Source organism: Petaurus breviceps, unplaced genomic scaffold (assembly GCF_028583685.1).
Source record: "Petaurus breviceps papuanus isolate PSGF00001 unplaced genomic scaffold, PetGlider_PUasm1.0 80, whole genome shotgun sequence".
In the NCBI taxonomy this organism is placed as follows: Eukaryota; Metazoa; Chordata; class Mammalia; order Diprotodontia; family Petauridae; genus Petaurus; species Petaurus breviceps.
Window position 1 is genome coordinate 8191077 of NW_027186540.1, and position 13289 is coordinate 8204365.

At 38.4% G+C, this 13289-nt stretch overlaps 1 protein-coding gene across 1 annotated transcript in view; it reads right to left on the reverse strand.

Moving 5' to 3' along the window:
• Positions 1-13289, reverse strand: part of LOC138176014 (metabotropic glutamate receptor 3) — a 273180-nt gene that overhangs the window by 72426 nt on the left and 187465 nt on the right. The window contains exon 3 of the mRNA XM_069106717.1: positions 11394-12249. Within this exon, the coding sequence (XP_068962818.1) occupies positions 11394-12249 (856 nt within the window). The remainder of the gene's footprint in view (positions 1-11393; positions 12250-13289) is intronic.

Here is a 13289-nt window from a genome sequence, read left to right on the forward strand (position 1 = left end):
ATAGCTGCATACAAATTATTTACAAAATACAAAGTGATGAGAGTGAAGGAGCTAGCAGCTGGGCTGATCATTAGGCTTCAAGTAGGGGATTAATCTTGAAGGAGATTAATGATTCTAAGAGGTAGAGGTGAGGAGGATCTGCCATTCAGGTAATTGAGGACAGTCATTGCAAAGATCTGGAAGTGGGAAATTGAGTGTCATGGTAAGAAGAATGATAAAAAGGCTAATTTGACTGGATCCTAGAAGGACTAAAAGGGAATAATGCAAATAAGTCTGGAAAGATAGATTGGGTCTAGTACTATGGTATGTTGTGGGGATTCAAAGACAGAATTAAACACAAAACAAAATAAAACAAAACCCCCTGACCATAAGAAGCTTATATTTATTTACTTCTATAGAGAGTAATTAAGGTCCAGAGAGGCTATAAGATACTTTTCTATAGGTCATAATACCATGCAGTAGAAAAATTGAGAATTAAAATGTAGATTTTCAATTTAAGTTTTGTGCCATTGCTATTTAGTCATTTTTTCAGTATGTCTGACTCTTTGTGATCCCTTTTAGTGTTTTCTTGGCAAAAAATACCAGAATGATTTGCCATTTCCTTCTCTGGCTCATCTTACAGATAAGGGAACTGAGGCAAATAGGGTGAAGGGACTTGCCTACAGTCACACAGCTAGTAAGTGTCTGACGCCTGATTTGAATTCAGAAAGAGGAGTCTTTCTGAATTTAGGCTCAGCACTCTATCCACTGTCTCCTGGTTGCCCATTGTGCCATTATATTTAAAGAACACATTTCCAAATATTCACAGAGCAACCACTGCCATGCCTTCAATGGTCAGCCTTCATTGTGCCTTAAGCCTTGATATTTTATAAATAGAGATTATTTTATTACCCTTCTCTCTTAATGAAGACGAAAGAGGAAAAGCACTGGCCTTGGAGTTAGAAGATCTCAGTTCTAGTCTAGGCTTGGCAAGTTAATCCTTATATGATGTGAAATCAGAACGTGCAGCCTCAAGGCCACAGGTGGCCTTGGCAGGTTCCCCACCTCTCCTAGGGAGAATTCAGGTACCTTGAAGATAGGGACTGTTTTAATTTTGACTTTATGTCCCCAGGTCCCAGCACACTATTTGGCACCTAATACTGGTTTAATAATCCTTGTTGCATTGACTTAAAAATTCACTCACTTGGTTTCCTCATCTATAAAATGTGAATGATAACATCTACTCTGCCTACCTTGCAGGACTATTGTGCAGATCAGATGTGACAATGAATGCACAAAGTATATAGCCCTGTGAAAATAAAAAGTGTTATTATTAATCAATTTAGGCTCTTGGCAAATGCTCACATAGGGTTTTAATGTTTACAAATTGCTAACTTGGGTGTGCTTTTTCTGATGAGTGTGCTCAAAATGACAAGGAAATAACTGTGTTACATTCAATTCAACAAACATTTGTTTAGCTAATTGCTGAGGATAGAGACCCAAATCCCCAACTCCTAAGGAGTTTACACTGCCTGTATGAGGAAATGAGGGGGTGGTGGAGAAGAATATTTAGCACGTACACAGGAAAATACATAGAACTACTACATGGATGAAATCACACATCTGGCCTAAAAACATAGATACAAGGTTTTTTTTTTTGAGGAGGGAGCAAACTCTAACTGGGGGCTCAGGGAAGGCCAGGCAGTGAAGGAAAATAAGGAGGGAGTTCAGGGGCTCAGATGAATTCACATCCTTCCTCTTCATGATGAGAAAATGAAAATAAAGCTACAGTCTGGCCTTCAGGGAGTCATATTTATTAATTCAGTTCCTGACTCAGTAGTTTAGTTCTCTAGACTTAAGCTTAGAAGAAATCAAACTGAAGAATGGAAGAAAACTATTGTCTTAGCCCGACAGCTACAACTTGTTTGACTTTGGGAAAGTTCCTTACTCTACCTCAGTTTCCTCATCTGTAAAATGAGGGGGTTGGACTGGTCCCTTGCAATTCCAAACCTAAGGGGTTAAAATCTTTTTCCTTAATCCTTTTAAAAATTAGCATATACACAGGAAAATACATAGAACTTTTGGTGTCTATTCTCTTTTCATGAATAAAAAAGTAGACAAATTTCTAGGTATTCTGCAAGGAATGCCCTCCAGTTTAATAGCTCCACAAATTAAAGCTAAGTGTTGGTTTTGCTAAGAGTAATCCACACTTAAACAATTGGTTCTTCTTGGGGAACAAATTCTGTACATTTGTGAGAAAATTGTTTGAGGTTATTGGAGTAGTACAAGGCAAAGAATGGAAATAACGGAATATTTTGATATTGATGTAGACACAAATGGTGCCCTAGGGGTTAGAAGGAATAGGAAGGGTCACTTTCCCAGGCCCCCTGAGGGGTTTGAGGCTCATTCTGTAGCCCAGCCTGTAACTTTAGGGTATCCTAATGCCCTTTCCCCTTTATCTTGAAATACAATTCAATTTGTACCAAAATAATTGCTTTTGTCCCCTTTATCCTGGGTTCCCTAACCTGTCATTCATCTTCCACATCCTGCATCATGACAATTTCTCCTTTTCTTGCAAGCAAACACCTTCCTCACCTTGTTTGTACTTATCCTGTCCCTAAATTTTCAATCCCTATAAGAAACCCTAAAATTATATCATCATCCTACAGGCTGTATAGCTTTTTGTTTACATAAGTCTGGGTTTTTTTTTTCCCCTATAACAGGACCGTCGCTTAGTTACTTGCTAAATCTCAGGTCCGTGTGCTTTTTTGTCAATAAAGCTCTGATTGGCTAAAGAGGTCTAAGTGAATTCTTTCACATCTGGACCAGCTCTCCCAACTGGTACTTCAAGAATATGGGACTGAATTTATAATCCATTAGAATGCAAGCTTCTTGAAGGCAGGGATTTATTGTTGTTAATGTGCTTTATCTTTGTATTACTAATGCTTAGGGTAGGATCTGGAACATACTAAGCCTGTAAGCAATCTGTGCTGATTGATTTTAATCATAGTATCATAGAATGAGAACTAGAAGAGCTCTCAGAAGCCATCATATCCAACCTCCTCATTTTACTAATAAGAAAACAAAGGCCCACGTGGACCAAGATCACATAGGCAGTAAGGCTCATAGAGGGATTTGAATCCTGAACCTTGAAATAGTCAATGCTTTTTCACTTGTATTACACCAAATCCCTGACTTTACAAAGGAATCTTATTGATACAGGTGATATGAAACTCTAAATGACTACCATATATTTAAAAGGGATTTAGATGGGGGTAACCTAAAAGATTTTGCCTTCCTTCAGGATAGACTAGATTGATTCCAAAGGGTATTTGCTCATGCTTTCCTGGAGGCAAAAGGAAGAAGGGAGTAATGGTTACTGGTTACCAATTTCTGCTTCCTTAGAGTCATGGAAGGTACTCTGGATTTGGAGTCAGAGGATCCACTCAAATCTCAGTCTTGGTTTGAATCTCAATCCTGCCTCCTGCTATTTAACTGACATGGAGTATTGTCATTTAACCTCTCTTGGCCTCAATTTCCTCCTCTGTAAAATGAAAGAGTATACTACATGGTCCTTCTAGCTCTGAATCTTTAATGCTATGGTTTTATCCCCATTTCTAACCCTAATATCTCCAGTCTCTAAAAGTTCTTTTCTATGTCCTGTCCTCATAGAAATCTGTACAATTCCCAAGATGGTATCATAGAGAGCTGCTATAGGAAATGTTTTGTCTGGTCTGTCTCTCAGGATAGCAAGAGAGATAACAGTCTGTCTTCTTTAAGGCCTATAGGAGAGGTTCATGAACTTAAATTTTTTTTTTATATTTGCACTTCAATATCATTGCCTTACTTTGTAATCATATGTATTCTATTTTATGCATCTAAAAACAGTATTCTGAGAAGGGGTCCATAGGCTTCATCAGACTACCAAAAGACCCATAACACAGAACCTCTGATCTATAGGGATGGAGATCTCCTATTGCTACCAAATTTTCCCATTCAGGAAATTCTTTCCAACAGCTCATCTGAAAACTCATCCCTTTTTAGACTTTATTTTTCTAGTTCAAGTCTGGAGGAATGTGTGGTGGCCTGAAAGTGCAAGCACATGGGAAAACAAATGTGCAGATTGGTTGCCTGCCTTTGTGTTTCTACTTCTGTGTCAACAGTGCATTGAGTCAGATGCCTCTCCTACCTCACTGGAAATGTTTCCTTTGTCTTGCTTTGCATTTCAACATGGACCTCGTTGTTTCCAAATGAAACAAAAGAGGAGCTGGGAGTTCAGCAACAAAACAGTAATAATAATCAACAGCAGCAGAATGGCCCCCAAGTGTGGGAAAATGAGGTTAGTAGCAGGCAGCTGGTGTTCCATCCACTGTGTGACCTCACAGCTGGAATCTTTTCTCTTGGTGCTAAGCCCCCACAAAACAGATGTGGAGCAGAGTGTAAACAAACAGGTTGCATCATTTAGGGTGCTCATATAAGGGATGAAACTTCTCATGACAAGCCCTAGGGAGCTGTCCAAAGAGAAAGGAAAAGAAAAAGAAGAGAGCATTTGTCTTTACGTTTGGGGAGTTTTTGATTGGCAGAACTGGAAAGCTTTTCTGGGCATTTGTGGGAACTACAAAAAGTTCAAGAGGAGGAAACAAGATCAAGGGCTATTTGCTCTTTCAGCAACTTCAAAGTTCATTCATCTAAATATGCTCTTCCCATCTTGGCTTCCTTGCTGTGCCTTGGGTAGCTGCGTGCTTTTCAAGAGTGCAGGCATGCTGGATAGGGCCAACTGAAGTGTGTTCTGTGGAGCGATGCCATAGCCCAGGGGGAAAAAAGCAAAAGAAAGCTCTTGTTGGTTTGCTTGCCCTTTGTGGTTACAGATTGAATCAGGAAAGGACCTCTTAGAGCATCTGAGTTGGAGGGATGTTGCCATGTGATCTTGGGAAAATCACTGCCCCTCTCTGGGCCTGTTTCCTTCTTTGCTACAGAGAATGCCTTATTTTTTCATTCGTATCCCAAACTGCTAGTGCAATACCCGAGGCAATGTAGATTCTTTGTAAATGCTTGTCAAATGATTTATCTGTACAATGATGGAGTTGGGTTAGGTATCCCTAAAAATCTATTTCAGTCCCAATGATCTGATTCCATCCTTCAAAGACATTTTGCCTCTGTTCCTGGTTGTTGGGAACAGAGAGTCATGAACATAAGTATGTAAGGTGTCACAGTCTTCCATTTTAATGGTTTCTATACTTTGTATCTGAAAGTGGTATGTGTGTATAAAGAAGATTCAAAGCTATTTTTGTCTCTGCCTCACAGCAGATACACCCAAGTCCATTTGGACTGTAGTAGGTGGCACAGTGGATAAGAGTGCCAGGCTTGAAGTCAGGAAGACTCATTTTCCTGAGTTCAAATCTGGCTTCAGGCAATAGCTGTGCGAGTCTGAGCAAGTCACTTAATAATGTTTACCTCAGCTTGCTCATCTATTAAATGAGCTAGAGAAGGAAATGGCAAACCACTCCAGTATCCTTGTCAAGAAAACTCCAAATGAAGAGTAGAACTCCACAAAAATGACTGAACAACAAAAGCAGAAGGAACGATGGAGCAGTAGAGAGGCTTTTGAGGTAGGCTGCTGACTCTCCTACCCAGTGAAGGTAGGGAAGCTTTGGCTCAGTCCCTCCCACCCCTGCCTCACCATGCAGGATGGCCAGGTTCCCCCTACTCCCATATATTGAGCAGTCAGAGATATTTGCTTGCTCTGTCACTGATTGATTGTGGGATCTTTAGCAGGTCTCTCTCATTTTCATAGCTTGGTGTTCCCCATCCAAGAAGCAGCCATCCCTGTGTGCCTTTTATGCACTTTGACATTCTCAGATTGAGGGACACTGCACACTATCCTTATGTTTTTCTTGTTACATGGGGATTCTTGCTTCCTCCCTCTGAAAGATCATATGATATTTTCTGGTTGTGACATCTTGAGCAGTTGACATAGTAACTGAGTTCTCTATGTGTAAAATGGGGATGTTAAAGTTAACATACTCTAATTCTTATCTGCAAAATACAGGATTTGGGCTAGGTGACCTTTAAGGTCCCTTCCATAGTACAGAGAGTGCCAGAACTGAAGTCAGGAAGACCTGAGTTCAAATTTAGCTTCAGATGCTTATTAGCTGTGTAATCCTGGACAAGTCACTTACCTTACTCATTGTTTACCTGAGTTTCCTCCTCTATAAAATGAGGATATCACTGGGCAAGTTACATATCTTCTGTCTGCCTCAGGTTCCTTTCCTATAAAATGGGGCTATTCACAGCAGGGACCTCCAGGTTGATTGTGAAGACAAAATGAGATCATGTTTATGAAGGACTTTGGAAACCATAAAGTACTATATAAAATCTAGCAATAGCAGTAATAATAGACATTTATATATTACTTTGAAGTATATTATCTCATTTGAGCCTCTTAAGAGTCCAGGGAAATAGTTACTACATATATTATTATCTTCATTTTAAAGATAAGGAAACTAAGGATTAGAGATTAAGTAAGAGACATGAGATTTGAAGGGCTGCCATATTCCACCTTTTATAGATCATATATCATTCTCCCTCTCTATGCTATTTATTTGGCTCATTAATTTATTCAATATTTATTAAGCACCTACTATGTGCAAAAATTTATGGTAGGCACTGAGAAATTGGGTGGAGGAAGGGAGGATATAAATTTGAGATAAGCTATAGTCCTTGCCTTCATTGACCTTGCTATTTAGGTAGATAAGACATAAATAACTCCAATACCCAGCACTGCATGATTAGATAATCAGAGATGCAAAAGCCTAATGCTAATCTATTTCCTGGGAATGCTGTACAGCACAGTACATAGGGATGAATGCATATTTTGATGAAACTACAGAATGGCACTAACACTACATAATTGGTTAAACATCTAATAATCATATGTATTTACCCTAGTGCTTTAATTGCCTTAAAGCTAGAAGTTTTGCCACCAGATGATGAACTCTATGGGATTTTAAAGAGTTTTTTTTTTAAAGACCTATAAAACAAAAGACATGCTTAGTTTGTGAGTCTGATGGTATATGCAATTCCTTTCCACCTTTCCAGAGAAGAGAAAGAAATATATTTTCTTACCTCACCTTTGGGGACAAGGTTGGTAATTAACAAACAAACAAAAAATTTTCTTTCTCTTAAATTTCAGAATCTGTGTTTGGTACTGAAGTCATGAATAGAAGACTGTGTCCACTCTGTTTCCAAATTCTGGTAGTTGAAAACACCCCAATGAAGTTGGGAGAGGTGGGATGATTCCCTGGCTAGAGCTATGAAGCAAAACCACTGAAAGTATTTGGTTTGTGAGATTTCTGACCCGTAGCTGGATCTTATCCATCTAATTACTTGACAAGGAAATCCTAGAAGTGGAGGCCTTCCAAAGGCATCAACCGCTCAGAATACTGATGTGATAATAAAAAGAAGTTGATCTCAGATGCAATGATGGTGCATGATAGAGAGAGGAAGTTCTCTGAGGTAAAGAGGAGTTTGAAAGAAATCATAAAATGGAAGTGTATTTTGTTTTACGTAATTGCTATGTTCTTGAACTTTGCTTTATGCAATTCTGTTCCTGCAAATGTATACGTAAATTGAATTCTTACAAACTAAACAAATTTTAAGTGTAACTAGGGAGTTTGCTATTTAAGGAAATTGCTTTATAAGGCAAAGGATTCTTTTTATGGAAGTTCTGTTTGTTTTTGTAAATCTGTGTTTTCACACACAATTTCTATAATAACAGCAATACTGCAAAGACAATCATCTATCAAAGACTTAGGAACTCTAATCATGCACTGACCACCAATGATTCCAGAGGATTCATGATGAAATGCTACCCATCACTGGGTAGAAAGATGATGGTGTTTGAGTGCAGATGGGGTTATAATTTGGGGAAAGACATGGTCACTCTGGGAATTTGTTTTTCTTGACTACATATTTGTAAAAGGAAGTTTGTTTTTCTGGCTTTCCAAATGGGGGAGGTGGTTAGTGGAGTGAGCAACAGAAAAAATAAAACATAATAAATGAAATAAATCTTCTGTAGCTCAGTGCTTGGCACATAAGTAATTAATGAATGTTTGTTGATTGATCAATGCACAAAAACAAAACACAAAACCTTGCCCTATCAAATGGATCAGTTATATAACATTGTGGAGAGGAGCTCTTTCTCAGGTCAAAAAAGTCACAGGGTTAATATGTGGAATTTGTGGCTGGAATGGATTTTTTCCAACTCATTTTAGCAAGCATTTTCTGAGTGTCTACTTCCATAGGTCTTGTGTCTAGTACCATACAGAGCCCATGTTTCCTGGCTTTAGTTTGAGTAGCACATTCTGGACATCTGAGAGTCTTGCAATATTGGGGAGATTCTTTGTTCTTAAAATGATGAAATGCATTTGTGTAATATAATTACAATTCATTCTTACAATCAAACACAAATTTCACAAAAAAAATCTATCACATATTCTTTTTTTAAACAAACACAATTGGCTCAGATTTTTATTATTTTCTCTTCTCCTATGCCTTCTCTTTTCTTCCATTGTGTGTTTGGCCATTTTTTAATCCTGCTTTTTTAAAGATATTTATGTGTTTAGCTATTTCAATATCATCCCTTAGAAATTTGCTCCAATTTTTACCCTTTCTCACTAAGAATATATTCCAACTAGCAATTGTAAAGCCTCTTCTTTCCCTTTCTGTAGTTTAAGCCCATTTCCTGCCATGCTGTCTTTGCAGAAAGGAGGAGTAGCTAGTAGGGTTTCATAAATGGAAAAGGATGCAGCAAAGCAGGATCACTGGGATAAAATCTCTGCAGCTAGCACAGATTGTAGAACTGAAACCCATAACAGCATCATAGAGGCGAACAGAACTACATTTGGATTTCTTGTCTAGATCGTGGTATTACTTCTTGACTTGACTTTGCCAGTGGAGACCCAGTTAGCGGTGAACAGGGAAATACTGCGTTTATGTGCAAAACGTTCATTCTGTTTCAAGAGCACCAGACACAGAGAGCAAGGGAGGGATGGGAAAAAGGAAGGAAAGAAATGTAAGGAATGAAAGAAAGGAAGAATTAGTTAAAAGGAATGGGTAAATGACCTCAAAATGAATGAAAAAAATATAAAGAAAAGGTCACATGTATTTTTAGAAATACAAATGGATAATACGTGAATAAGATACAGTGTGCACATAAAAATGTTTGTTTACAGTAGAACAATCTAAGAACATTCAGGATGCTCTATTTCCTCTTCTAAATTACAGTCTGTTCTAATTTCTTATGTCAGTGGGAATTAATCTAAGGCTGTTTAATAATAATAATAGTAATCATAATAACTAACATTTATGTAGTGCCTTAAGATTTGCAAAGACATTTATAAATATCTTCTCATTTGATCCTCACAACAACACTAAATAGATGCTATTATTATCCCCATTTTACAGATGAAGAAACTCAGGCCACAGGAGGGTGACGTTTAGGGCCATAAAGTTAGTAAGAATCTGAGACCAGACCAGAACTCAGGTCTTCCTCATGTCAGGTCTAGCACTCTGTACTACTTAGACACCTGTAATGATTAAATTACAGTGTGTCCCCCTCCTCCCTTTTAAAAGTTCTATTGTATTTCTATGGTATACACAGTGAGACAACAGCACAGCAAAAAAGTAATCTTTTAGCATTGTTGGCGATAACCCATTTTCAATGTTGTGTGTGTGTGTGTGTGTGTGTGTGTGTGTGTGTAATTAGGGGGTGTGAGCTGCTGTCATGGTGTAATAGATTAAGAAGTTAATCTGGATTTAGAGAACATGAGTCCAAATCCTACAAATGATGCTTACTCCTTGTGTGAATTTGGGGGAGTCATTTAACTTTCTTGGGCCCCAATTTCCTCTTCTGTGAAATGAGATGGTTGAACAAGATGTTCTTTGAACTCCCCTTTCAGTCTATATCTAGGAGCCTAGAAGCAAGTCTTACTTGGTGTTGCAGCACTGGCCTTGTAGCTCTCAGTCTCACCCTGGGTTTTAGTACAACACTGAGCTGGTAATGGGATGTCCAAGCTTATGCTGGATGGAAAATGACTCTGTTACTTCTTCTTCTTTTTCAGTGATTGGAGAGCATGACTTCTATAATTTTGAGTGGGAGGCATTTTATGCAAACTCTACAGGCTAGCATGGCTCTCCAATGGTACAAAAATGATTTGCATTTCAGGATAATGACATTATTTGATGATTGCAACATTTTTGGCCTTTTGTGAGCAGTAATCATATCTATCTTTTAAATGACTTGGATTTGAGTTTCACTCTTCAAAGGAAGGACCTTTGACATGGATACTGGAATAGGATGAGGAGTCTCAAGTTTTTTTAATCTCTTTGGGAATATGCTAAAAGCTTGCATTACCATATTTAGTAATAGCTTCTTTATACACAAATGCCATCCTGATACTCTGCAGGTAAGAACAACATTTGAATAGCTTTGATCTGCCTTCTTGTTTCACTTATTTGGGATTGCTACACACAGAAACAATACCTCATCTCAGACATATTCTTTGAACAATATCTAGAAACTCTCACACACACATATGGAAATATATATATGTAGAAATATATAAAAGAAGATACAATATGAATGTAGTAACATAACAATGAATAAAGTAACATAACCTGGGTCTCTTTCTTTCTCTCTTTTTCTAATTAGTCCAGAGAAGAATGTGATTTCCTCCCCTTCACTCACTGGGGAAGTTATGGGTTTCTCTTATTTTCCTTAAGGGATATGTGTGTTATCTACATCCCCATTCCTCAGAGATGCACCTGAAGAAGTCAATAGGATTAAATGCCCCATGTAGTATCCTGAGGTCAGCCTCCAAGAGGGGATCAAACATAACACACTCCACATTGAGGAAGCTACAAATTCTACCATGGAGCTATGGGAAAGACACAAGGGGGTCTTTGGTTATCGCCCACTGTACCCATCAAGATATTCCCTTAGCAATGAATAAAGACCATAAAGAGTCAAACAATAGTTCTCTTTGGACCATTTGCTAAAAAGCTTGAATTTATAATGGGACACTGTACCAAGAACTACATGAGGGGCTGACATGCAGGGGTATTAATCGTGCATCATTAACACAAAATAGGGGTGTTTTGTGTTAAAAAAAACATTTTGTCTTAATTTTTGTGCTATGGACCATTTTAGCAGTCTGATGAAACCTATTGGACACTTCTAAGAATGTTTTTTTTTTTAAATGAACCAAATAAAATACATAGGCTTACAAAGGAAACCAATTACATAGGAATAGTTATTAAAAAAAAAATAGTTCATGGACCTTAGATCAAGAACCTCAGGCCTAAAACATTCTACAAATTGCATCAAAAAGGAGGAATTAAAGTTCTATATTTACCTGTGAAATTGATTTTTAGCAAGTAATCTGTGTACAGCTTTTTTCCGTCTAGTATCTTCATGGCTTCACAGAGCTTGGTAGTGTTTGGGCAGAGGGTTCTCTGCATCTTGTGGAGGGCGTGGGCCATGGCATACACAGCATTCACCACAAACATGATCTTGGACTCCTGCTCATAATTGGTGCTGTCAATTGCTAGATGCTTGTCACAGGCTCTCCGGTGTGACCTTTTACCCTGTAGGCTGCATTGGAACTTCTGTTCCCAGAAGTCCCTAAACCAGGGGTTTCGGTGGTTGTTGTAAGGATTGAGGCTCTGGAAGTAACGGTCAAACTCACGGATGGGATGGGAAGCCAGTTCTAAGGTGATGGCTCCATAGGCCACATGCTCATTGCCTTTGACAATGCTCTCTTGGGCACCCCACCCATCACTAGCGATCCATGTGAAGGAAGCGTTGAAGCGGCTTGCAGCAGCGATTAGTTCCCGGGAATCGTCACTTCTCATAAAGAGGACAACCACTCGAGCATTGGGCTTTTGGAGCAGTTCCCGGATGACACTGTCATAGGACTTTCGGATATTGGATCTGCCTACCTTTTCAGAGGTGGCAATGCAGATGTTGCGAAGACGTGCCTCCTGCTCGAAGGCCTCAATTCCTGTCTCACCATAGTCACCTTCAGAGGCCACGGTTGACACATAGGTCCAGTTGAAGAAGCGCAAGATCTCGGCCATGGCCTTAGCCTGGTAGAAGTCTGGGGGCACAGTCCTGGCAAAATAATCATAGCGTGACTTGTCGCTTAGTTTGGCACTGGTGGATGCGTAGCTTATCTGGGGGATCTGGAAGAGCCTTAGCAGATTTGCCACCTGTTTTATATGAAATAATAATGATAATAAAAGTAAGAATAATAATGAAGACAACAGTATCTCCTACATTGAATGCTTTAATCATAAAATTTGATGTAGGGGCAACATTACAGATCATCTAGTCTAGTCTACTCGTTTTATTTATTTTATTTTGTTAGAAAATTATTAAAGAATTCATTATGATTATGATATTTTTTTTGAGGGTGAACCTGACTCTATCTCATAGACCCAATCTTACCAGCTGTTGGCCCAGAAACCTTGACTTGCTCTACTTCTTTTTTTAAAAATTATTTTAAAAAACATTTTGTCTTTAAATTTTGAATTCCAAATTCTTTTCCTCCCCCCCACTGAGAAGCAAGCAAAATGATATCAATCATATATATGAGATTATGCAAAACATATTTCTATATTAGTCATATAGCCAAAAAAGCAAAAAATAAAGTGAGACAGTGATGCTTCAATTTTCACTCATAGTTCATTAGTTCTCTCTCTCTGGAGATGGATAACATTTATTTTTTCATCATGAGTGCTTTGGGATTGTCTTGGATTATTGTACTGATCAGAGTAGTAACGTTGTTATTGTGCATGATGATCTCCTAGTTCTTCTCACTTCACTATGCATCAATTTATATAGGTCTTCCCAAGTTTTTTTTTCTCCCCATAACACCCCCCCCCTAATTTCCTATAGCATGATAATACTCCATCATGATCATATACTACAAGTTGTTGGGTCATTTTCCAATTGATGATCATCCCCTCAATTTCCAATTCTTTGCCACAATAAAAGGATGCTATAAATATTCTTGTACATATGGGTCCTTTTACTTTTTCTTTGATCTCTGTGGGGTATAAACCTAGTAGTGGTATTGCTGGATCAAAGGGCATACAGAGTTTTATGATCTTTTAGGGTATAGCTCCAAATTGTTCTCCAGAATGGTTGGACAAATTCACAATTCCACCAACAGTTTATTAGTGTACCTATTTTCCCTCAACTGCCTTCAGCATTTATCATTTTTGATGGGTATGAGGTAGTACCTAAG